This window comes from Siphateles boraxobius, unplaced genomic scaffold (genome assembly GCF_051911475.1).
Source record: "Siphateles boraxobius isolate OS27281-9 unplaced genomic scaffold, OSU_SipBor_1 30, whole genome shotgun sequence".
In the NCBI taxonomy this organism is placed as follows: domain Eukaryota; kingdom Metazoa; phylum Chordata; class Actinopteri; order Cypriniformes; family Leuciscidae; genus Siphateles; species Siphateles boraxobius.
The window spans coordinates 6,840,254-6,867,730 of record NW_027508920.1 but is presented as its reverse complement, the minus strand read 5'-3'; the positions used below and the strand labels follow the sequence as shown (position 1 = coordinate 6,867,730).

The 27,477-nt window shown below is 35.8% G+C and overlaps 1 protein-coding gene across 8 annotated transcripts in view; it reads right to left on the bottom strand.

Annotated features, from left to right (window-relative positions):
* LOC143757215 (uncharacterized) overlaps positions 1-27,477 on the bottom strand; it is an 84,710-nt gene that overhangs the window by 5,790 nt on the left and 51,443 nt on the right. For 6 of the 8 annotated variants that reach the window (XM_077248175.1, XM_077248178.1, XM_077248176.1 and 3 more), the window contains 4 exons: positions 13,421-13,537; positions 13,158-13,310; positions 11,023-11,123; positions 10,832-10,945 (listed from right to left, as the gene is read on the bottom strand). In XM_077248175.1, coding sequence (XP_077104290.1) covers positions 10,832-10,945; positions 11,023-11,123; positions 13,158-13,310; positions 13,421-13,537 — 485 coding nt within the window. The remainder of the gene's footprint in view (positions 1-10,831; positions 10,946-11,022; positions 11,124-13,157; positions 13,311-13,420; positions 13,538-27,477) is intronic. The other 2 variants (XM_077248177.1, XM_077248179.1) reach the window with 2 other exon arrangements.

The following is a 27,477-nucleotide window of genomic DNA, read 5'->3' as shown; positions in this document are numbered from 1 at the left end:
CCACGCCGCAATTTCTTTCTGTGTCTTACCCTCTTGCTTGAGGGTGTCAATGATGGCCTTCTGGACAGCAGTCAGGTCGGCAGTCTAACCCATGATTGCGGTTTTGAGTAATGAAACAGGCTGGGAGTTTTTAAAAGCCTCAGGAATCTTTTGCAGGTGTTTAGAGTTAATTAGTTGATTCAGATGATCAGGTTAATAGCTCGTTTAGAGAACCTTTTCATGATATGCCATTTTTTTTGAGATAGGAATTTTGGGTTTTCATGAGCTGTATGTCAAAATCATCCGTATTAAAACAATAAAAGACCTGAAATATTTTAGTTGGTGTGCAATGAATCTAAAATATATGAAAGTTTATTTTTTGTCATTACATTATCGAAAATAATGAACTTTATCAAAATATGCTAATTTTTTGAGAAGGACATGTATATTATTTTATATCATCGGAAGCTATATAATGATTTTACATCATTATATGGCTGTACATTACTGTATCATGTTTGTGGAGACGTGAACATTCATATTAGGAGCAGCAATATATATATACAGAGTATTTTTATTTATTATTATTATTATTTTTCTCTGTATTACTCTTGTTATTTTATTACTTGTCTCAGATAATGTTCCTTTTTGTTATGTTTTGTGAAAAATATCAATAAAAAGTAAAAAAAAAAAAAAACATTAGCACAGCAAAGCTACCTATACAATGTTTAGATACAACTTCTTATATATATATATATATACATATATATATAATTAATGCATATAAATGCATATATATAATGCTGCCTGAATCATAATCATACACTGTTAGTTTGTTGGCTTTTGGCTTGCTTAGTTGGGGACATTTAATCTAATGTTCAACAATATTATTGATACCGTTATATGAGAAGAACTGAATTGCGCTAGACGATGACATCACTATTTCTCCAGAGTGGCTATATATATATATATATATATATATATATATATATATACAGTGGTTAAAGTGGGATTTGTTAGGTGGGGGAACCGTCAAATTTTGTGTAGGTGCAACAGGGAAAAATGACTCACCGTGGGACAACATATTGAGTATCGTGGTAGGCTATAGCAATACTTTTTGGGACAAGAGTGTTACTTTGGTACCAAGTATCAGAATACTTATTTACTTGATATTTTAATGGTTTTATTTTGGTCCATCAACACTGATATGATGACGATACTATGCTAAAATTGCTGAACACTGGGACAAAAATTGAGCCCAGGCACTGTAGCCACATCAGCCCACATTACCCCCCACCCCCCACAGCCATGTGCATTTAAATGTGAGGTAGTTGGGGGGGTTCGGGGGCATGTTCCCCCAGAAAATTTTGATTTCTCTGACATACATATGTGCAATTTAAGACTTTTGAAGGCCAAAAAAATGGATAATAAATAGCTAAACTTTGACTGTTAGTCTTTTCATTTTCGTCTGTGTCAGTGAAGAAAGTAAACATAGGCTCAACTGATGAGTTTTATGAATCATTTTCTTAGATAAATTAATTTACTCAAGGCTACCAGATCAGCATTGCCAATAGGAACCTTCTACAAGCTTTGGAATTTGAAAAGTAATTTTAAATAATACAAATTATAGGCTACGTTTAACGCAGTTAGTGGAATTGGCAGACGCGTCAAAGCATTCTCAGGTATAAATATGCAGCATTAATGCACGTAGGTGATTCTGAACGAATATTTAATGTCGATAATGGTTACGTTAAAACTAATCCTGCTATTGATATCTTTGTAAGACTGCCGACCCTGTAGAACAGTGCCAAGGGGAAAACATTGTCCGGCGAAATATCGAATCTAAAACTAACTTTACTGCGCTCAACCACCCCGAGTGCATAATCACTTGCGTTCAGCGGGGAGGAAGGGAGGTTGATCTCGGGACCAGCGAGATTCGTTGAGATTAATTAATCTATTTATTTATTAAGTTATCTGAGTTGCCGGAACGCAGTTCAGGACCATTCCGGCCCACTTTAACCCCTGTATATTTATATATATATATACAGTGAGGAAAATAAGTATTTGAACACCCTGCTATTTTGCAAGTTCTCCCACTTGGAAATCATGGAGGGGTCTGAAATTGTCATCGTAGGTGCATGTCCACTGTGAGAGACATAATCTAAAAAAAAAAATCCAGAAATCACAATATATGATTTTTTAACTATTTATTTGTATGATACAGCTGCAAATAAGTATTTGAACACCTGTCTATCAGCTAGAATTCTGACCCTCAAAGACCTGTTAGTCTGCCTTTAAAATGTCCACCTCCACTCCATTTATTATCCTAAATTAGATGCACCTGTTTGAGGTCGTTAGCTGCATAAAGACACCTGTCAACCCCATGCAATCAGTAAGAATCCAACTACTAACATGGCCAAGACCAAAGAGCTGTCCAAAGACACTAGAGACAAAATTGTACACCTCCACAAGGCTGGAAAGGGCTACGGGGAAATTGCCAAGCAGCTTCGTGAAAAAAGGTCCACTGTTGGAGCAATCATTAGAAAATGGAAGGAGCTAAACATGACTGTCAATCTCCCTCGGACTGGGGCTCCATGCAAGATCTCACCTCGTGGGGTCTCAATGATCCTAAGAAAGGTGAGAAATCAGCCCAGAACTACACGGGAGGAGCTGGTCAATGACCTGAAAAGAGCTGGGACCACCGTTTCCAAGGTTACTGTTGGTAATACACTAAGACGTCATGGTTTGAAATCATGCATGGCACGGAAGGTTCCCCTGCTTAAACCAGCACATGTCAAGGCCCGTCTTAAGTTTGCCAATGATCATTTGGATGATCCAGAGGAGTCATGGGAGAAAGTCATGTGGTCAGATGAGACCAAAATAGAACTTTTTGGTCATAATTCCACTAACCGTGTTTGGAGGAAGAAGAATGATGAGTACCATCCCGAGAACACCATCCCTACGGTGAAGCATGGGGGTGGTAGCATCATGCTTTGGGGGTGTTTTTCTGCACATGGGACAGGGCGACTGCACTGTTTTAAGGAGAGGATGACCGGGGCCATGTATTGCGAGATTTTGGGGAACAACCTCCTTCCCTCAGCTAGAGCAATGAAGATGGGTCGAGGCTGGGTCTTCCAACATGACAATGACCCGAAGCACACAGCCAGGATAACCAAGGAGTGGCTCTGTAAGAAGCATATCAAGGTCCTGGCGTGGCCTAGCCAGTCTCCAGACCTAAACCCAATAGAGAATCTTTGGAGGGAGCTCAAACTCCGTGTTTCTCAGCGACAGCCCAGAAACCTGACTGATCTAGAGAAGATCTGTGTGGAGGAGTGGGCCAAAATCCCTCCTGCAATGTGTGCAAACCTGGCGAAAAATTACAGGAAACGGCAGTGTTTCCCCTACCATTGTTTTGGGGGGGCGCCCCGCCCCCCCAAAACGACCCCCCGCCCCCCCTAAAATGCTGACGAAATCCAGTCATAAAAAAGGAATTTAGTGTATAACGCGGAATTTCACGGAATTTGTAAATTTGAGGAAAAAATAGAAAGCAGTTCAGTACACTTGAAATCAAATCGCGATGTAGACTAGTGTGTGTGAATATTAAAACACAAAGACTATTTAAATACGAATCCTGCATGTTCTGTGTGAATGAATGGTGCCACCGACGCGCAGTTTCATTTACCACACACACACACACACACACACTGAAGCACGTGTGACGCTTGCGCTATTTTTTGGCCTATATGAAGACACAAACGCATGAACTTCCTCTCCAGGCTCTAGATCCACTCTGAAAGTCACTTCGTAATAGGGTTGGGAACCGAGAACCGGTTCTTATGCAGAACCGGTAGTGTTTTTGGTTCTGATGCGATGTGTGGACGAAGTGCTGGGAGCTTATCCTTTAATAGCGACGTCTCACCACATAAATATTAAAATTGTAATGAATGCACTGTCCCTCGCGCTATTCGTATAACAAGTTAAAAAAATTGCGTCAGATATCAACGCAGAGAGAGAGAATAAGACAGTAGAGCTGCACCATTAATCTTTAAACGATCTCGATTCAAACACCCACGCGATCTTATTCCTAAATGACAAAAACTTCACACCGGGACATTCAAATCTGTTTGCGCTGTCGCTGACATGAAACATCTAACGTTAGCTTTACTTTCTGTCTTTTCAACAACACAGTATCGATATTTCTGTGTTAAAAAATATTCAAATGATCACAGAAGTACTGAGATAAAAGTTTATAGTTCGAGAATAAACACTGATGTTAAAACAGTTAATCACCTTTTGAAAGTCGCTTCAAATAACGAAAATTCGCTTCAGAATTTACAAAATGTATATAATGAGCGATTACATCATGAATGCCTTTTTTCAAAACGTGTTTTTGTCTTATCCTGAATCACTACGGTAAGGCTGTAATAAGCGTTTAGACTCAGACTACTTTACACTGGTCGGTTCGGCACTGCTGCGGAGTAGCCCAGTGCCTGCGTGACTCACTCGCGTCATTGACATAAACATAGAGAAGTAGCTCCGGCTACAATGTTCTTCCGCAAGACGCATGCATTTCTGTTTATTAACTGCTAGAGCACTTTAATCCAGTAAGGAAACAAGTGAAGTTTCACAGAAATCAATCATTCAAACCGATTTAAAAAATATTATGTTTCACCTGTCTGGATCTTACATGTGTGTTCAAGCATATTCTACCCCTTCTGAGAGGGTATTCCACTGCTGGATATACAATAAGATATAGGAGAGGTCCCAAATTATCCTTGAGAATGCAACATTTTTTATTTTCCTTCAGAAAAAAATATTGCTAAATAATATGTTGCATTTGTTGACATTGCCAGTCTGTTAAACTCATTTGACAAGTAGGGCCTATCAGAAATAAAACACAAAAAGGATTGTGTATTTTCCCCGTACTACTATTTGTATTAGTTTTAATAATTTTTATTGAATGGGAACCGGAACCGGAATCGTTTGGCGGAACCGGAATCGGAACCGAAAAATTTCTTACGATTCCCAACCATAGACAGTATGTTCCCAACCCTACTTCGTGATCATTTAACCGCTTCATTTGAGAACAACTATCATCATGATATAAACACACAGAAACTCAAAAGGTCTTCACGGCAACCCGTCAAAATAAAAGTTCGGTTTAACTTGACAGAAATATATTACTGTTGTACATTAGAATTTAGATATGTCCCAATGTAATAATACACTAACACTAATCCAAATAAATTATCATCAAAACTGAAATTTTTAAGGAATAATCCATGTTTTAATTTTAAAAGTAAAGCTCATTGTGCAGCAAGTTATTTGACAAAAAGTTTATTTAATTTCACATGATTAAAATTGATGATAAATGATAAAATTTTTGTTTTATGTCTTCATTTTATTACCAGAAAAAACACAACACAGAATTAGTGTTAGTGTGAATTAGCGCAGAATTAATTAGTGTGAAATTTTTTTTCATATATTTTAAAAAAAAGTATTGTTTAATGATTCATAATACATGATTTCAATTAATTAGACATGCTTTTTGATTGCAAAAAAATTACACCACGTATCCGTAACACGCCCGCTCCGCAACACTAGCAGTACACCCCCCCCCCCCCCCCCCCTCCCCCTAAAAAAGAATCCTAGGGGAAACACTGAAACGTTTGACATCTGTAATCGCAAACAAAGACTACTGTACCAAAAATTAACATTGATTTTCTCAGGTGTTCAAATACTTATTTGCAGCTGTATCATACAAATAAAAAGTTAAAAAAATCATACATTGTGATTTCTGGATTTTTTATTTTAGATCATGTCTCTCACAGTGGACATGCACCTACGACGACAATTTCAGACCCCTCCATGATTTCTAAGTGGGAGAACTTGCAAAATAACAGGGTGTTCAAATACTTATTTTCCTCACTGTATATATATATTAGGGTTGGGCGGTATTTCGGTAATATCGTATACCACGGGTCTTTAAATAGCAACGGTATCAGTTTCAATACCGTCATTACCGGCACTTATATATAACATATAAATATAATTTATTCAATGCCTAAAAATGCTTATGTAGTTGTCATCAAGTGACAGTGTGGAGGAGAAAGAGAGAGAGAGAAGGGAGAGGCGGTAAATACTGACGAGGCAATATGTAAATGTTGCAATAAAAAAGGTGACCGCGAGAGATGGAAACACCTCTAACCTAATGTCGCATCTCCGAAACAACCACCCACTCACTGCTGCGAGGATGCATTTTGCCCCGAGTTCATTAAATAAGCGCGTTAGTTTATATTTGTTAAAATATTATAAATGTTATTTTTTTTACGTTGATAATGAAAACTGAACAGCACGAGTAAGATGGGATGCATCGGGAGTCAGACATTGACCACTTAATTAAGTTTCATTTTGTAAAAGGCCTTTCTTTAAAGTGAATTTCGTTTTGTATAAATTGTACCTTAATTTTGATAAATTTTTTTTATCAACCAATTGCCTGGATTTAATAAATAAGAATCAAATATAGCAGACAACATAATCATGACATGATGGTGCGCTGGCGATATGAAATCTCATCAAATTAACCGAAACTCAGTGTATGTCTCACAGACATGACAGATAGGCCTATATCTAAATAAAGCTTGACATTTCATTAAACGAAACAATTCAAAACGAAAAGAAATAGGCCACTCTCTGATTATTTAATCCATGGTGTGCATTTCTCTCTATGCGCGTTCATACGGAAATGGCGATCATCAAATTAAACGAAACTATTCAAAACGAAAAGAAAGAGGCAAGCCTACTCTCTGATTATGTAATCCATGATGTGCATTTCTCTCTATCGTTCACTATGGAGATGGCGATTCGTCAATTTCTTTAAACGAAACAATTCAAAAGGAAAAGAGATATAGGCAGCATACTCTCTGATTAATCCATGATGTGCATTTCTCTCTATAGGCGCGTTCACTACGGAGATATCAATCGTCAATTTCTTTAAACGAAACAATTCAAAACGAAAAGAAAAAGGCTAGCCTATACCTTCTGATTATGTAATCCATGATTTGCATTTCTCTCTATATATGCGTGTTCACTAGGAGATGGCGATCGTCAACTTAATCTTTGCAGCACTGACAGAAAAGTTGTATTAATAAAAATCAATGGACGCGTGTCACCGGATTTACAAATGCACTTCTTGTTAATTTAATTTAAATTAATTAATAAAATGAATAATTGTCATAATTGTCATAATTAAATATTATTAAGTGTCCCATTTTTGCTCATTTATAAATAGTATTTATATCTACCACCCCCTCAGCACCTGGGTTAAAAAATTATTTGGCGCAACCATATTATAACAGCCCACGCATTAAAAATAGTCGAGTCTAAATAGGTCTCCGGCTCATATTACATTTAATGCCGTCAGCCGGGATCAGACACAACGTGCACGGGTTGGCCTTGATTTTTGTTTTGATTTTTTTTTTGCCCGATCGGGTATTCAGTTTCTGAATGGTGTAGGCACAAGCCAACAGTTTGGTGACGCTGTCTGAGCCTTATGCCATAATTTTTAATTAGTCACGGTAATACTGTATACCCCGGTAAAATAGGGAGGAGGTTTGACGGTATCAAAATTTGGATACCACCCAAGCCTAATATATATATATATATATATATATATATATATATATATATATATATATATATATATATATATATATATATATATAACTAAATTGATAACTTTTTTACAACAAAAATTCAACTTCACTGAATTTACTTAAGCTGGACTGTGACGCTATTTTTTTCTGGAAACAAACTTAGTTGCATTATTTTCCTGTTATCACTGTAAAGCTGCTTTGAAACAATCTGTATTGTAAAAAGTGCTATATAAATAAATGTGACTTCACTTAAAGACAACTATGCAGATATTGACAACAGAGAATATAATGGGGATAAAAGAGAAGGGTATCTATTAAGTAAATGTATCTAATTAGTGAAATATTAAACAAAATATAGCAACGCCTGTATACTGTAGCTGATAAGCTAAAAAAGCGCAGTGTATTGAGCGCATCCCTTTTTCACAGACATCAGTGGAAAGTTTGTAGTTCGGACATATATGTAAATGGCAAAGAAAGTAAAACGAGAGGGAGAGAGGGAGAGAGAGAGAGAGAGAGAGAGAGAGTGCTTTATAATTTCAGCATATTCTGATCCAGTCTTCATCACTAATTGAGACATCTGAATCCTTGCTCCAGACTCTTTTAAGAGCAGAATGGAAACTATAACCTACTTTATCCATTAGAAATCTATACTGATGCCTGATGTCCTCTACCCACTTTCCTTCGAAGTGTATCCACCCTTTCTCCCACGCAGCACCGAATCATGATCTGATGATCTTAGAAATCTCACCAGTATAGTTCTAGGTCTGTCCTTGGGATTAGATCGTGGGCTGAACACTGTCAGTGTTGATGATTAAGTTCATGGACGAGCTGAAATTTAATTATGTTTCCGCTTTCCTTATGATAAAACGGAGATTATTCTGTCGACTCCGATTCTCCATGTCCTCCACTTTCTCTCTTAACTGAACAAGTTCACATTTTAGTTGCAGGCAGGTTTGCTCGCCAATCTTTCTCCTTTTCCTGGAGGAATTTCACACATTTTACACATTTTTCAACATCATTGATCCGCATGATCAGCGCAGATAGCTTGTTTTAGCTGTAGGTTGGCAAATCTCTTAAATGACCTCCATATCATCCCAGATTTTCTTCAACATAGTGTCAATTTTGAATTTATTTATTTTAAAAGGGACAGTGCACATTAATTAACATTGAGCACTCAAGTCACTCATGTAAATGTGCCAGATTAAGCAATACAGGCTATAGAAATATTCGCTGTCTTGGGACCCTTCATTCTCTGAACCCGGCTGCGGGGAGGAACTCACACTATCCTGAGGCAGTTCAGGCACCTGTGATCTCAAGTATCTCTTAATGTCTCCAGCATTCGATTTTTTTGACTGTTTAGACATTTTGCTCATTCAGTTTTAATCAGGATACAAACTACTTTTTGAACTTTCCGATAATTGTCTCAATGCGGCAATGTATTAAGCAGCCATCTTGCCTCCTTTTGTCACATGACCCCAAATTAAGATATTTTTCATAAAATCGGAGAGATTTTTGTCCCTCTATTGAAAGAGTTTTCACCCAAAACTCTGACTGTTCAAAACATTCTTAAAGAAAATGTAAAAAAAATCCATATGAATCGAGTGGTTTAACCCAAGTCTTCTGAAGAGACAGGATACCTTTAAATGATGAGCAGGATTTTATTCACATAAAAACTTTGATCAGAGAACATAAACAGAAACTCAAACTTCCTTGCTTGATGCACAAGAAAAAACCTCATTGGTTCTTGCAGAACATTAAATGTGCTGGTGTGACACGAGAATGAACAGCGTTGGTTTTTTGGGTCCTTTTAACAAATTTGGGTGTTATATATATATATATATTCGGTGATCAATGTTTCAATCTGGTAAGCCTCCCTATCGAGCTGCTCCAGCATGCTAAGCTTTTTATGCTGACTCATGCAAGACTGGGTGGGATGCTACAAGGCCCTGCCTCCCTTTGCCCTGTGCAAGATGAGAGGAGATAGTATAGGCATTCCCTGGTACGTTATCCGTTGAAAACGGAGGAAACAAGAGATCCCCCTGTTCTAGCCATCTAAGAAAGCCATCTAACCAAGTTTCAGTACAGAGAAGCAAAAGGCAAAGGACCAGCAAAGTGCCAATTTTTGCAATGAAGCAATTAATTAACAATCCTAATAAACTTAGGAGCGGTCAAGAGGCTCAGCCCAGATGAGGAGTTGTAGCACTGAAGAGCTAGAGCTACACTACCACTTTCAATAAATTCTTCTTCCGAAAAGCATTTTAGACTTAACAGTCGTTGCAGTCATTTCCCTTATTACTGTATATATCAGGACTGCAATAACTGTCTGTTAAGTAAAACCGATTAAAACTACCGGTAATCAAAGATGTCTTCAAATTTCAATATTGATTAGTCGGAATAATATGCCACAGTGAGACAAATGGGAAAGACATGGCTCAAGTCACACACCCCTTGGAATGAGAATTAGCTGAAACCACTGAGTCTAAAGAAATCAGACATATAAAGCGCATTCCCATCAGAGGAAGGTGAGCTCATTCTCCCAAGCATCACTTCTGTATACCAGAAGTGGTATACAGAAGATACCACTTCTGTACAGCTGTACTGAGCTTCAGTCCCAAAGCAAATTCACCCGTGACCTCCTTGGCCAGGTGGACACCACAGCACGGGCCACATTTTTAACCTAACAGTAAAAGTATCTCAGGGGCAAACATCATATTTCCTATAAGAAGATGATCATAGTCATATTGTGCTAATATTTGCAGATGCTCTTATCTGTAAATTTAAATAAATAAAAGTCAAGGGAGTATTTCCATTTTTCTGTCTTAAAGGCAAGTGAGTCATTGTAGCCCTATTCAGATTAACTGCAATTGTATGGTTAAAAAGCAAATTTCTCGGCGCCGATAGCCTCGTGGGAAAGCGCCGTTGCGCTTCGGGCGACCTGAGTTCGAGTCCCGGCTCGTGGACCTTTTACTTCAACCTCTGTAGCACCAGTGCTACATGCAAAAAAAGTTAACGTACAGCCCTGACATGATAAACACCAAATTATACCAAAATATAGAAATCAGAAAAGTGGTATTGTGTCAAGCTTAGACATTACACTCTTACTTCCACAAAGTAATCTGAAACAGTTTTGAGAATAACAAATTCCATGCACTCAGTGTCAAACACTGATAAAAAAAAAAAAGGCTTATCTCTTGTACCTCACAACTTTCTGTTCGGTCAACCGCATGGCTTCCTCTGCGACCTCTCTCCTTGATCTCTCCTCTTCCAATCTAGAGTTTAACTGAGACAGATGAAACTCTGCCTCAACTAGCCTGGACAAAACATTTAAAAGAAAATTACAAAAAAATCTAACAACATTAGTCATCTACAAACATTGTCTCAAACAAACCTCATCCTTAGGTCTCCGCTGTCTGATCCATCTTGGTTGAAATTTGCACGGATTGGTTCCTGAGGGGCTCCTGGTGGAACTTCTGCATAGACTGCACCCTGCTGAGAAATTAACAGAAATTACACCTTTTAAAGACATTCTCATTTTATTTCAAGGCCCTATAGTATCTATTCCACTTACTGGAGTAGACATTAACAGTTTTGAATTTTATAGTAAATACAAATATGCATCACGGTGTTTACTGAATGAATTTGCTTCTAAACGATTCACTGACCCCGCTATTCGAAAAACATTTCTTACTTTTGTTCTAAATGAATCATCTGTTTTGAACGAATCGATTGAATAAACCGACTCACTAATTAAGGCAGTGGCTTGCCGAGTACTTCTAGTGGCAAAGTACAATTCTAATTTTTTCAATATTTCATATTTGTGTATTCCAAATTTGATATTTGATACATTAGCCTCATACGATTATTTATGCAAATTGTAAGTGCTGTGTAATCGCTATCAATTGCTATCGAATTGCACTTGACCTGATGTTGAACTTGACCTGTTCTGTTCCCTTTGTTTGTAAATAGCATCTTGGAATGTTTGGTATTCTTACTTTGGAATGCATTATTGCATTTTTGTTGATGAGGGTGGATTGATGTTTCAGTTTAACTCTGTGTGACATTATGACTTTTAATTTTAATAAGCCAGAAAGATTTGGCTTGTTAAAAACAAACAAATATTAAACATTTTATTTAAAGTTTATTCCTTCTATCCTGACACATCACAGAACCACTCACGTTTGAACCATCTGTCAAAATATCAGCTAACTAACATTAACATTGTATACATTGTGTTGCCAGAAGGCATAACTGTGCAGGAAATACTGGTAGCACTTTGTTTTACAGTCCTGTTTCGCATGAACATACTATGTGCTTATTGTAGTAATGACACTAACTAAGTACTAACCCTGAACCTACCCCTAAACCTTAACTTAACCCATATAGTTACCTTACACTACTCATTACTTTTGTGGTAAGAACACTGTAAGTTCATTGAAAGTGCACATACTGTAAAATGAAGTGTTACCGAATACTTATACACAGACCCTTCTAACTTGCCATAAAACAAAATAATTTATTTAAAAAATGAACAGGACCCAAACGTTGCCATTTAGTGAGTTAATTGGAAACCTAGCCCTATATGACATGTTACATTTATTGATCAGCTGATAAAGCAAGAACTGCTATCTAGATACTTGCAACAAAATATCTAAATAATTAAATATCATACATACCAACTATCAGCTAAAGCTACAATTTCCAATGACCTCACATCAAAGATAAAATTGTGTATGGTAAATACCAGTGACAGCTGTAACACTGTAAGGATTTGTTATTTATTCACTTTTAACCAACAACCTATTGACAAAAAATATGCAAGTTTAAATGTCAAGGCACCAAAACTTCACTAGATATAATGGAAGTTGCACTTTATCTCAGGCAGAGCAGGTACTATGAGAATATGCAGAGAAAGTGTAATTACTTTAAGTCGGCATGAAACAAATGTTGCGATAGTCTTTTCTTCCCTCTTGTGATTTAACAAGAAACAAGCGCTCAGCCATCTTTAGAAATTTGTGTTTGAACTTCAGTTTTTGCGGAAAGTTTAAATAAAGTTATCATGAGCATTGTAATGTTTGAAATGGATGTCATGACATATGTCAGTAGACCGGGAAGATTTCAAAGCGCACGATTCATTAATAAATCCGTAAGATCTTACCTTCATGCTGGGGAAACGGCTTTTCGGACAAAGAAAAATGTAGGGCGGGACCTGATTTTGTCCATCAAGAATTGATGTGAACACGTTATCAGACAAGAAAAGAGATGTAGTTGCAAGAGAGTTGGAACGTTATTTTGATTAAAGATTATGAAGGCAAATTAATTAAAACAATAATTATGTGGAGAGATAAATCATTTATGATAAATACAAATAATAATTGTTCATTTTGATTTCATGTTAATTTTAAGCTCGTCTGAGATTAAAGAAGAATATATTTTATTATTTATTTAAAACAAAACATTTTTCTTTGTAGCCGATATTTTACAGTATTTTTAGATCCACATTTACAGAAAGACACATTTAGTCACCTGTGTGGGTGAATACAGGTTTTGAAATCGTCTCTCCAGCCAATAGCAGCGATTCTGGAGCTCACTATAAGTCTGCTGTGTCTCTCTGAGCATCTTAGAAACCGTGCTCAACTGGGTCGACACCTCTTCCTTTTCCTCAATTGCCTGTTGCAACTAGTACACGTACATGGATAATAATACATGCACAGATATTAGGAAAACAATTCATGGCAATAAATATAAGACATTATTTTGTTTTTCAGAGGTAACATTTGGATGCATACCTTGATGTTGAGTTGTTGGAGGCCAGATTCTCTTTGCTGGATCTCTAGCTGATAGTGATGCAGATTGCTATGCAACTGTTCTGGAGTCACATCTTTACCCTGCAAAGTCATGGACTCCTGCAGATACACAGAAAAATGTAACATGTTTTCTGAGTATTCTGCAAAACAAGTGTCATAAAATACTAAAACAAGTTTTCCAAGATACTACCTGAATGTATATTAAAGGGGTGGTTGATTGCGATTTCACTTTTTTCATTTTAAATAGTGTGTAATGTTGCTGTTGGTGCATGAGCAGTATCTGCAAAGTTGCTGCGCTGAAAGTTCAACGTAATAAGAGATATTGTCTTTTAAAAATCAGGAAGTTTAATGCCTACAAAAACGACTCGAATGGGACTACAACGAGATACTTCCCGGGTTTTATACGTAACTAACCCATAATCAACCCTCCCTCCGGAATATGCAAAAAAGGGGGCATGGCCATATTTCTGCTGCTTTGTCGAAGAGGAAGAGTTATAGTGGAGAGCAGTAGCCATGCCGTCGAAAGTGTGTTATTTTCACCCAGCTGTCAGGTCTTCGGTGTTCGGCCTTCCTACGGACGCTGTAGTTCATCAACATTTGCTACAGTTTATGTTTGATTATGTTCCAGAAAATTACAATCGTAATTTAGCTCTCTGTGCTGCGCATTTTACGGAAGACAGCTTCCAGAATCTCCACAAATTTAATGCCGGATTCAACAACAAACTGTTACTAAAGCATGAAGCAGTTCCAACTTTAAAACCAGAGGCACAACCTGTAAATAAGACTTAATAATTTTAAATGTATTTGCATGTATAATATTAAATGTAATGTTTTAGTTTTTATCAAGGACGTAAACAAATGCCAGCGGTGGCTTTAGTAGCCACTTAGGGACCGTTCGGTATTTATGGAATGGACCACTAGAGGAAAATAGGGGAGGGGTATGTCTTTTTATTCTTTGTTGAGGGGAGGGTCATCCAACTTTTTTTAGTCTAGGGGGAGGGTCACCCAACTTTTGTATTCATGAAAACAGCAACATTTCAAAGTGGCTTGTTTGGTGCATATTTTACCATGTAGCTCTCTCAGTCTCGGCCCCCCATCGCTAGCAGATGGGTCTGACCCAACAAAAATCAGACGCGGAAGATAAAGTCCAGTTTGGCACTGTCTGACAGCGCGCACGCGCTTCCGACGTACACGCTCAGAAAAAGTGCATCATGTCAGAACAGAACGCCAATTAAATGTTTACCCGGCAAAGCTTTAAAGTACAAGCAAATAATTAACTTTTGTGATTGCGAATAAGTGCAGTGTCCTGCGAGTAACTCTACCGCTGCAATAACATGTGATGTGAATGTACGTCGAGTTTTACAGTATTGGAGGCCTCCACTGCCTGCGTGCGCACCTCCCCAAACGGACGAGGCGTTTATACTTGAAGCGCTGGCCGTTGTACTATTATTTGAATCGACAGGAGGCGATTCAGAGTATTTGCCCTCTAAACCACCAGGAATCATCTGTGAGAAGTGGTAAGGTACACAGGTGAATGTTTATTTTAGTACACTACACCAAAACCACACAAAAAAAAAAATCGTGTAAAGCAGTAAACCTTGAGATTGTTACTAGTTACATTAGAACCAAATAAATGAATATGAGAACATAGCCTATACAACTAAATTAACGATAACTTACATATTTTCTAATTTCACTAAACATTTTCATTTAGTTTCGAGAACATGTTTTGTAAAACATGGACCATAATTAAAAGGGCTCATGTCTGCTATTGTAGGGTATTTTGTAAATTTAAGCAACTACTAGACGTGCAGTGAAGTCTAGAGAAGTCGTGCATCTTCGGATGTGGAGCCGCGCACACAGTTACAAAGTCTGCCGTGCACACTGCCAAGTGCGCACCTTCACGCTCGTGCGGACGTGGCGAGTATAAACCAAGCTTTAGGCGCCAGAACTGCAGCTGATAGAATGTGCGCTGTAGCACGATACTATATTTCTTCAAAAGCAGATCGTGGAGACATTAAATCATCCACGATCAAAAATCGTGATATCGCATAAGCAGTAGCTATAAAATAGACTATATCATGTCTGAAAACAAACACAAGTAACATAGTTTACAAAACTGTATCGCACGCATGCTACAGTGGTACATTTATTCATCGCACAGACCAATCTTTTTGTAGATATATGTCGCACTGTACAGGACCCTTTTTAATGAACGTTTGGTGTAGGTCTAGGCATCGAGATATCTTTGTCAAGCGCAAACAAGTACAGAAGTAATTAATAAATTATCGGGGAGGGTCATGCCTTTTTTTTCACAATCATTTTGGAGAGTCATAGAAAAATGTATTGCTGGCGAAGGGAGGGTCAAGTCTATTTTTGACTATAGATCTCAAAACTCCTCCGGTAGCCCCTTAAATAAAAAACGAACAGTCCCTTAGTCATGCTATTTCGTGTATGACAAATGCGTACAAACATTTTGGACCTGAATTTGTAATTATGGACTAATTTTGTAAATGTATTTTCCATGTATACTTTGACGTAATTTTTCGATTTGATCAAGAACGTAAACCAATGCCAACGCTGTTTGTTTATAGTAGCCAGTTAGTTCGATGTTTTTTTGTGTGTAAGACAAACGTGTATAAAGTTAAAAAATATATATGTAATCGCAACAGCAAACTTGAACTGCTGTTATCAGATGTTTTCACGTTCTGTTGGCATTTTAACAAAGTTGCCACATGTACACCTAAAGAAAACGATAAACCGAGTAAACCAAGTTTTGTTAATAGATAAACGGTTGTTCATTATATCAATAAAACAATAACTTTAAAAAACGGTATTACTCATTCCTTTATTCAGTTATATTAAATATTTAATCAGGAGAAAACCGTATCTCAAAAGCTAACAAGCAGCAGTAGCATTTTCAAGTAACAGCGTATCGAAATTCTTATATAATAATAGTAGAATAGAATAATAATAATACAAATATAGCTGCAAGCAGCAATTACCGGGGCCAAGCGCAAAAGCAGCCGACAAGACATGCCAACATGGCTGGGAGTTTCAGACCAACTACAGCAAGACATTTTCTTACTTTCTTTCTTTATTTCGGTTTGGTCATTTACAGATCATTCAATCAATCAAATCATTCGAAACATAAACACTATAAGATGACCAGGTGCAGGCAGAAGCTAAAGCTTATTGTTCCTGCCCTTAACTTTAGAATCATAAATGCAACTCATTAATGACAACATCTGTTCATAAAATTAACATTAACACATTAGTGGACCATTGTCCACACCAGAAGCAAGCCTATTTAATTAATTTTCATTCTATTGAATATTTTTCCAATGCTAATCTCTTGTAAAAAATTTTAAACTGAAAAATAGACGTGGCTTGTTTTAACTCGTTACAGCAACTATTCCACAATTAAACTCCTTTATCTGATAAACAGTGTTCTCTTGATGTAGAATGTACTTGTGGTTGCTTAAATATACATAGTCCTCTGAGATTATATTTACTTTCTCGCTGGTTAAATAATAATTACAAGCATTTAGGAGTTTTATTATGTTTGACTTGGTAAATAAACTTTACCGTATGCAAATCAACTAAGTCATAAAACTTCAACATTTTTAATTGATGAAACAGTAAATTACTTGGTGAATTGTAAGGTGCATAGTTAATTAATCTGATAACCTTCTTTTGTAATAGGAAAATTGGATTGGTTCTAGTTTTGTATGTATTTCCCCATATTTCAATACCCAACGTTAAGTATGGTGTGACAAGTGAACTATAAAGTATGTAATGCATTTTTGTTCAAAATACATTGCAACTTATACAAAATTGCAATCGTTTTTGATACTTTCTTCTGAACGTTAAAAATATGCGGTTTACATGTCATTTTACAATCAATAATTACTCCAAGAAATTTTATATGATTTACTCTAATTCATTTTCATTAATAGTAATCCTGATCTCATTATTTATCTCTTTATTACTAAATACCATACATTTTGTTTTATTTAAATTTAGTGACAATTTATTCAAATCAAACCAATTCTTTAGTTTATATAATTCTTTCTCTACCACCAACACAAGCTCTGTAAGATTTGGGCCAGAACAATAAATTGTTGTATCATCCGCGAAAAGAATTAAATTTAAAACATCCGACACTTTACATATATCGTTTATATATAACAAAAATAACTTAGGGCCCAAAACAGAGCCTTGCAGAACGCCACAATTAATTCTCTGAAAGCAGGACGCAACTCCATTTAAATTAACATATTGAAAACGGTCTGTTAAATAATTTTCTAACCAAGAATATACATTTCACCTAAATCCATATTTTTCCAATTTATATAATAATATTCTGTGATCGATGGTATCAAAAGCTTTCTGTAAATCAAAAAAAAAAATCCGATTGTATGTAATTTATCTACTGATTGTGATATATTTTCTACCATTTTAACAACTGCCATTGTTGTTGACCTATGAACTCTGAAACCAAACTGATATTCATTCATTATATTATTTACTTCAACATAGCTATCTAATCTTTTAACAAATAATTTCTCTAATATTTTTGAAAATTGTGACAACAGAGAAATAGGTCGATAATTACAAAACAAATGTTTGTCGCCCCCTTTATACAATGGGAGAACTTTTGATATTTTCATTTGAGTTGGGAATATACCAGTTTTAAAAGATTGATTGCAAATATATAAATGGATAAATAACATTTTCAATAACATTTTTAACCATAAACATATCAAACCCATCATCAATTGACTTTTTATTCTTGTAGTCTTTCACTATTTTCAATATTTCATCTTTATTAGTTGGATTTAAAAAGAATGAATTTGGATTTTCGTATGTAACCCCAATTTCCATTCCATTGTTTGGAATGGGTACAATTTTCTTTGCTAAATTATTACCTATATTTACAAAATAATCATTAAACTCTTTAACTATTTCCTCTGTACGACGTATTGTATAGTTGTCTTTATTAAAATAATTAACACTATCCATATTGCTATATTTTTTAAGTATTAAATCATTAAGTACCTTCCATGTTCCCTGAATGTTTTGTCTATGTTGTATCAACAATTTTGTGTAGTAATCTTTCTTGCTATTTTTAATTATATTAACTAGTTTATTCTTATATGTTTTATATTTGCTTTCCGCATCTTGAGTTCTGGAATGTATAAATTTCCTGTATAATAAGTTTTTCTTCTTGAAGGACTTTATAATTCCTTTAGTAAACCACGGTTTCTGCATATTACATTTATATGTTATCGTTTTAAATGGACAGCATTTATTATAAATTTCTAGTAATCTCTCCAAAAAAATACCATAAGCTTCATTTGGATTTTCATAACTATAAATCTAATCCCAGTCACACTCATTTAATTCCATTTGCAGTGTTTCAATTGCTTCAGATGTTCTATGTCTCACTGTTCTTGAATATATAGTTGGACCTAATGGTGGTTTCAACACATTTTGAAAACATGCAAAGACAGGCAGGTGGTCACTAATATTAGTTATTAGAATACCTCCATCAATTTTACCAACGTCATTTGAAAATATATTATCAATTAATGTTGCTGATACTGTTGTTATTCTTGTTGGCTTTGCTATTACTGGAAATAATGTACTATTATAAAAGGCATTAATAAATTCTGTGGTCTTCTTATGTCCCCTGGATTAAGCAGGTCAACATTAAAGTCACCACAGACAATATTTGTCTTATTTCCATTAGAATTGAACATGTTCCCTACAAGCTCATTAAAAATATCCAATGATGAACCAGGTGTTCTATATATACAACAAACAATTATATTCTTTTGTTTTTCCATACGAATCTCAACAGTAACACATTCTAATATATTTTCAATAGTGATTGACCTACTAGCCATTATATTACATTGCAGACTTGAGTCCACATAAAGAGCAACTCCACCTCCTCTCCTATCTTTTCTATTCATTACAAACATTTGATATCCCTCTAATTCTAATTCCTCTGCTAATTTGCCTTCATCCAACCGTGTTTCAGAAACAGCTACAACACAAAATCTTGGAAACAAGTTAAAAAAATCTTTGATTTTTGAAAAGTTACTCCACAAACTTCTACTATTTAAATGTATTACAGAAAAGGCATGTTTCATATTCACTCCTCTCTTAAACTGTTCTTCCGTATAATAGTGACAATTTGGCTGACTACACAAATATTTGTCCGGATCAATATCTCTTTCAACGTCATACTTACTATAATTTATATCATCTATCTCAACACCTAGATGTAATATATTGTCATCATCAATATTACATACTGCCATTTATAAAAAATAGACTAATGTAACAAAAACAAACATAAACTAAACTCTATACTCTACAAGTCCGTACAATAGTCCTCATGTCCAGCAACAAAAGAAGTAAATCTTCATAAAGTTCATCACCCATTTTTGCAAAGAAAATTGTAATCTTCTTATCCTGAAACGTGGTCTGATCGACGGTATTGAATCGGTATCTCATACAGTTTGCAATTAGAGTTTCTTGAACTGTTCAAAGTCTTTTGTTTCCCTTACCGTGATCACCTTTGATTCTTCTGGCAACCCATTTGTACGGACAAAAACACGACCATTTCTGGACCATGTCGCCTGTATCTTCTTTTTTTTCCACAAACTCCTCGCTTGTCTTGCAATATCTGCGTTCTTTCTGGTAAGGTGTTCGTTGATGTACACTCCACTTCCCCTTAGCTTGCGTGCTCAGTAAGTCATCCTTGCGCTTTCTGTTCGCAAAGCGAATTACTATCGCCGGATTAGCAGGCTTTTGATTACTGGGAAGCAGGTGACAAACCAATATATCCTTCGTGTCAATGATGATGTCCTTTTTTGCAAGAAAAGTTTCCACTTGTTGCTCCAGTGTTTGCAGCTCCTCTTCCGGCGCGTTTTCCCCCTCCATAGCGCGCCCAGTGCCAGCTGCAGCTACTCAGGCCTAACTTCGGTGCTTTGTTTCCAATCCATTAATGATTACTTCGTCTACTAGCATATACTGTTCTAGGTCATCAATTCTTCTCTCTAGCCCATTTATGACCTCATCCTTCTCCGAAAGAGGTACTTTTAGATTTTTCACTTCATCCAACAGCGTCACTATCTTAGCTTGCTGCTACATCAGGGTGAAGATATCTTTGGACATAAAATTTAGCGATCTCTTAATTTCTTCCAACTCATGGTTAACTTCCACTTGTGGATCTATTCTCTTAGGCGGCATCTTTAATCCAGTTGAACATCAATAAATGACAATTTTAGATCAATTTACTTCATCAATTTGCTTCTCCAAGTTCACCAGCCAGTTCTCCCTCATGGTTCATGATCACATCCCGACACATCCCGAATGTGACATTCATTTTAAGATGAATTTAGGCAAAATGGCTGAAAAATCATATTCAGTAACTAAAAATATGATTTAATGTATTATCACTTTCGACCAATAGGCGGTGCAGTTACAAAAATGATGTGATCAGAGTGAGGTGACAATGACACATACAAAGTTTGGTGTCAAAATGTGAAAGCATTGCATAGATAAAGCCTGATTAGTAATTTTGGCAGAATGCCTCATCTTTGATGCTGTGGTATAGCCTACAAAAACGGTTTTGTCTATCGTCACGAAATACATAACTTTTAGTCGGCACGTTGTGGAGATGATACAATTCGATTTTGGTGAAAATCGGACAAACGGTCTAGGAGGAGTTTGAAAAAGTAGATATTGAATATAAATCAAGATGGCGGAAAGGAAGTTCAGCCAAATACGGCAAACGTGGTATCTATGTTCTCGGAGTGACCCAAGGAATCTATTAAGACCAGTGATATTTTAATAGGAAGATTTATTCAACAGTTATTAGCATTTTTGTACATTTTATTATAACTTTTGACCAACAGGTGGTGCTGTCTCTAAATCTTTTTAATACCTTCAGGGGATTTTGCTGGTGGCAAATTCTGAGTTTCACAATGTTACAGCTATGCATTTGTTAAATATAGCATTTTACATCACAAAACTGTATTGAAGTCAATGGGAATTCCATGTTTTGTTCTATTATAGTGCCACCAAGAGGTAAAATCCCACAATTTTTTTCATGTGTCCTCAGAATGAGCCCATACATATGTGTGCTTAATTTGGTGAAAATATCTCAATTCGCTTCGGAGTTATAGACATTTATATGAAAAAAACATGTCAAAAATGACTGACACGTGGCTTTGATTGAATTTTACTACCCCTTACTATCAACATTTTGGCATTTGGGCATTGTCATATTGCTAACGACCTATGGTTCCAAACTTCTGACAGTGGTTTCGTCTCGATCGGACTAACGGTTTCGAAGATATCGGCAAATGTTTTATAAGCGCTAAATCACAACGCTACACAAACCGTAAGATGAAACATAGCATTTCTGGTATCTGTGGACTCGGCAAGGATTAAGGAACCCAAGTAGATGACTCCTGTGAAAATCAGTCAACCACAGCCAGAGTTATAAGGATTTGAAAAATTAATTTTACCACTAGGTGGCACTGTTTCGAAACTTCTCAGGGTCCTTAAGAGCATCGTACTGATGACCCATACCGAATTTCGTAACAATTGGTTCATGCGTTCAGAAAATACAGCATTTTAGTACATAATTCAAAATGGACGATCTGGGAAAATTGGATATAGTCGACTCGACATGATGCCCTGAATCTAACGAGACCAATTTTATGATTTTGACGAGTTCGAAAAAGCAAGTTTTTTTAACAATTCAAAATGGCGGACATATTTGTATGACGTAAAATGACGTCATGTGATCCATTCGAATCGGCATGAGCTCAGGAATTCTAGGAAAAAAGACATTTGTATCTACCTATTATGGTTCAAAAGTTATTAGACTAAATACTAGTTAAACTTTGGACAGGTGGTGGCGCAAGAGGGATTGATTTTGAGATGTCAAATTTGCACTAGTTACTTTTTAGACTGTCCTCTATCAGTGTGCAAAATTTCACAACTTTCCCGCAAGCGGTTCTATGGGCTTCCATAGACTTCAATGGCGGAAAAATAATAATAAATATAGCTGCAAGCAGCCATTACCTGGGCCAAGCGCAGAGACGACGACAAGATAGCCAACATGGGTGGGAGTGTCAGACCAACTGCAGCCAGGAGCAATTAAAGACATTTAAAGATGAATTTTGGCATAATGGTTAAAAAATCATATATACAGTAACTTTTAAGATGATTTAAAGGTTTATCACGTTCGACAAATAGGTGGCGCAGCTATGAAATCAATTTGATGTGGTCAGAGTGAGGTGACAATTACACATACAAAGTTTGGTGTCAAAATGTGAAGGCATTGCAGAGATAAAGACTTAATAGTCATTTTGGCAGCATGCCTCAACTTTGCTGCTGCGGTATACGAAATGATATGATTTGGGTGAACATCGGACAAATGGTCTAGGAGAAGTTTGAAAAAGAAGGTTTGAAATTAAATAAAGATGGCGGACAGGAAGTTCGTCCAAATACGTCAATCTTGGTATCTATGTTGTCGGCATGACCCAAGGAATTTAGTAAGACCAGTGTCATTACAATAGGCATATTTTTTCAAAAGTTATTAGCATTTTTGGAAATTTAATTTTAACTTTTGACCAACAGGTGGCGCTGTCTCGAAATCTTTTGAGTACCTTCAGGGGATGGTGCTGGTGGCAAATTCTGAGTTTCACAATGTTACAGCTATGCATTTGTTAAATATAGCATTGTACATCACAAAACTGTATTGAAGTCAATTGGAATTTCATGTTTTGTTCTATTATAGCGCCACCAAGAGGCAAAACCTCACAATTTTTTTCATGTGTCCTCGGAATGAGCCCATACATGTGTGTGCCAAATTTGGTGAAAATATCTCAATTCGCTTCGGAGTTACAGACATTTATATAAAAAAACACCTCAAAAATGACTGACACGTGACTTTGATTGAATTTTACTACCCCTTACTATCAATATTTTGACATTTGGGCATATTCATTTGGTTAACCCTCTGGGGTCTAAGGTATTTTCTGGGTCCTGGAGGTGTTCTGACATGCTCTGACATTTGTGCTTTTTTCAGTTATTTATAAACATGTTAATGGCAAAGGTGTAAATTCACTTTATATAGCACAAACTGGGCTACCGTAATATGTGAGCAAAATAGGTGTTGTTGCCTAGAATTTTTGCTTCAAAATGATGTGAAAATCATCCTGCCTAATCATTCACATAAAACAATACATTGATTTAAATTTTGTAAGACACTTTTTGTTTGGAAAGGCAATATGCGCAAAGGGCGTCAACGATTTCAACACCATCCTGCATATTTAGTGGTTCACACCTGAGGAGACAATGGGGCCCGCATACTTAATGAGCCATTCATTCAGGTGTGTCACTGAGCCACAAGAAGGAATGCAAGAGCAACATATATGTGTGTGTGTGTGTGTGTGTGTGTGTGTGTGTGTATGTATATATATATATATATATATATATATATATATATATATATATCTACCAAATTGGTTCACAGTTTGAAGCATCTCATTTTTTATATATTTTTCCATGTCTAGTAGCATAATTGTGCAGTTAATTCTCATACTGTATTTTCAGTTTTGGAATATGTATCCTCTCCCCAAATTTGTCACTAATAAAACTCAATAAAAATTATTTAAAGAAAAGGCTTATATTTACCTTTTAATAGTTTGTTTACATCTATCTTGTACATATATATTTTTATTAAAAAGGTTACAATTACAACAACAATTCAAGTGCAATCTTTCTTTGTAAAAACTAAAGTATACATTTTATCATATATATTTCAAAGTTAAGGATTCATTACTTTGGATATAGCCTAGGCTACATTGGAACTAACACATAATAACATATTATTTGATTACTTTATTTTTGACAAAACATACTATAGGCTATTTAACATATGAGCACAAATTGGCCATCAAAAGCTTATTTGAGGTGGCAAATATTTTACAGTAAAATGGTATAATCTAGGCCTATCCCAAAACTAGTCAACGAAATGTTGTCTTTCATATGTCTGTAACATAGGTCTTTTGTTTATATAAGAAATACAAATGTTAATTTGCAGTTAAATACATTGCTTATACAAATACATTTTATTTCAACACATTTCAGTCAATTTTTACTCATCTCAGTATAGCAATATAGTTTGCTAAAAGTGGATCATTCATTCACACACAGAAACGCGATTCAAATTTAAACTGTCTTTTTGCGAGTTGTGGTAAACAGCGCATCTCTGCCGTTCATTCATTCACACACAGAAACGCGATTCACTTGAGAATGAAAAAAACTTACTACAGTATTCCTCAGCTCAGCTGAATATTTTAAAATATATTAAAATCGAAAACAGTTATTTTAAATTGTAATAATATTTCACTATATTACTTTTTTTGTTGTATTTTTAATGAAATAAATACAGCATTGGTGAGCATAAGTGACTTCTTTTAAAAACATAAAAAATCGTACCGACCCCAAACTTTTGAACGGCAGTGTATATATATAATAAACATTTTTAGTACTTAGTCATTCCTGGAGACAAATCCTCTTCAAATAGGCTATATGGGCCATTCTACAGAATTTGTTCAAAGTTAGAGTTGGAAACATCTTGAAAAGAAAATTGTCTTTTCCCATAAATTTCTTATAAAGTATTCTTTTTAAAAGTAGGCCAATACATTTTATCATACATGTTTTAAAGTTAAGGATTCATTAGTTTGATATAGCTTACATTGGAACAAACACTATAATAGCATCTTGTTGATGAGTTTATTTTTGACAGAACAAAGCCTACTATATAATTAACATTAGCAGAAACTGGATAACAGAAGCTTATTTGATATTTTAGAATAAAAACTTTATAATCTATCCAAAACTACAAAATGTTGTCTTTCATATTTGATCTGTAACATAGTAGGCTAAACATAAACAACAGCGCCCATCTGTGCCGTTCATTCATTCACACACAGAAACGTGATTCAAATTTAAACAGTCTTTTTGCCTTCACAGAAACTATTCCATATCGCGATGACGCGATTAGAACCAAGCACAAGAATAAAAAACTTAGGCTACTCACAATTCCCGGCTAGATCCGTCGCGCCTTGAAATGAAACTAAACCAGCACATGTTCTGAGGTAAATGTCTCAGGATTAATCCTCAGTCACAGCCTCGCAAGACGAAAGTAATCTGATGATTAAATTTGTTGTGTTATCGCCAGGGATGGAGGACTCGAGTCACATGACTTGACTCGAGTCAGACTCGAGTCGCAAATTTAAGGACTTGAGACTTGCTTGACTAAATTAAGAAAATGACTCGACTTGACTTTGACTTGAGATCCAATGACTTGAGACTTGACTTGACTTGAACTGTATGACTCGAGAATGACTTGATATACATTTATCATCACAACATCAATTGATGAACAAAATGAAAGCAACGGAACCATTGACGCCAGTCATCAGATTCTGCGCGATTGCGTGACACTGCACAAGCCCAGAAAAAACATACATCGCGGTGAGCGCGCTAAATACAAAAACATCTCCCAGCATCGTTTCTTTTTGAATATAAACACTAGAAATTGACTATATTCATACAAGAAGATTTGCTGTACGCATAATAACTGGCAAGGGATATCGGACGATCATCACAACCTCGAACAGTCGAACTTCATTCACCACGTCTAAAAGTAAGCTATGGCTTGTTTAACCTGTTTGTTATAGTTAATTTGACTATCTTTAAATCGAGAATATTGGTCAAAACAGCATGCCTCTTTATACACAATTATGTTTTCAAATGTAGCTTAATGTTGTCAATATTCAGCTGATAATTAATGATGTCATATGTTTTGTATAACATTTGCCATATTTCTTTTTAAATCATGCTTTAAAGCCAAATATGTCGTTCTTTCCAATGACAAAAAACAACATATAAAACTGTTAATGTTTTGTCGTGTTTTATGTTTCTCTTAAAGCAGGGTTAGATGTTATCAGGGGTTACATCTATTAGATGTTATCAAAATGCCAGCAGAATTAATATTGCACCCAAAATACAAAATGTGGTGGAAATAACTCCACCACAACAAGGAGTTATTTTCATAATTATAACATATAATATTAAAAAAATATTTCCAGAATATTGACGCGATTGCAAATGTGATAATAAGATTTTATAAAACAGTTCAGTAAACAAAGAGTTAATATTGTGATGTGACATTTAGACATAGCCTAATATTCCAAATATTTTCTGTTTTTGCTCGATTTCTCCAATGACAATAGTTCCAAACAAGCCACAGAAAGAGTTATGCGTATTTGTGATTCAGTGACCTAGTTGCTTAGTTCCAGAACGAATCTGCCGTTTTGAACATAAGTTAAATGAATGCTTCTATGACTCGTACATTAATACGGTAATTTGGCGCCACCTATTGGCGGTTTTAACTTCATAATTAAATTTTTTTAACTTGTATTAAGGGGATGCCAGTTTGAAGAATGCCTTTGGTCGCATAGGAATTATACTTGAATTGTGAATTGTTTAATACCTTTCAATGGTCTTCTGCAATGTTTGAGGCATATTTATTTTTTCATGCTTTAATGTTGTCCTAATTTCAGTTACATTTAGATTTTTATTGTAGTAACCACTCAGCTATATGTGGAAATGCATATATTAAAAAAAATGTTGCAAATAAAACCATAGTCCACAACTTCTGTAGTTTTAACTTATTTTAATATATAAATTCAGTGAAATCATCAAACTTTTGTATGACTTGCCAGTGACTTGTGACCCAAGCTACGACTTGACTTGACTTGCTTGACATAAGGCAGTGACTTGACTTGACTTGCCTTTATAAAAAATTTACTTGGACTTGCTTGAGACTCGAAGGTTAAGACTTGAGACTTGCTTGTGAATTGCACATGTGTGACTTACTCCCACCTCTGGTTATCGCGTTTATGAGGGGCGTTGACACGTTTGCATGTGTGGCT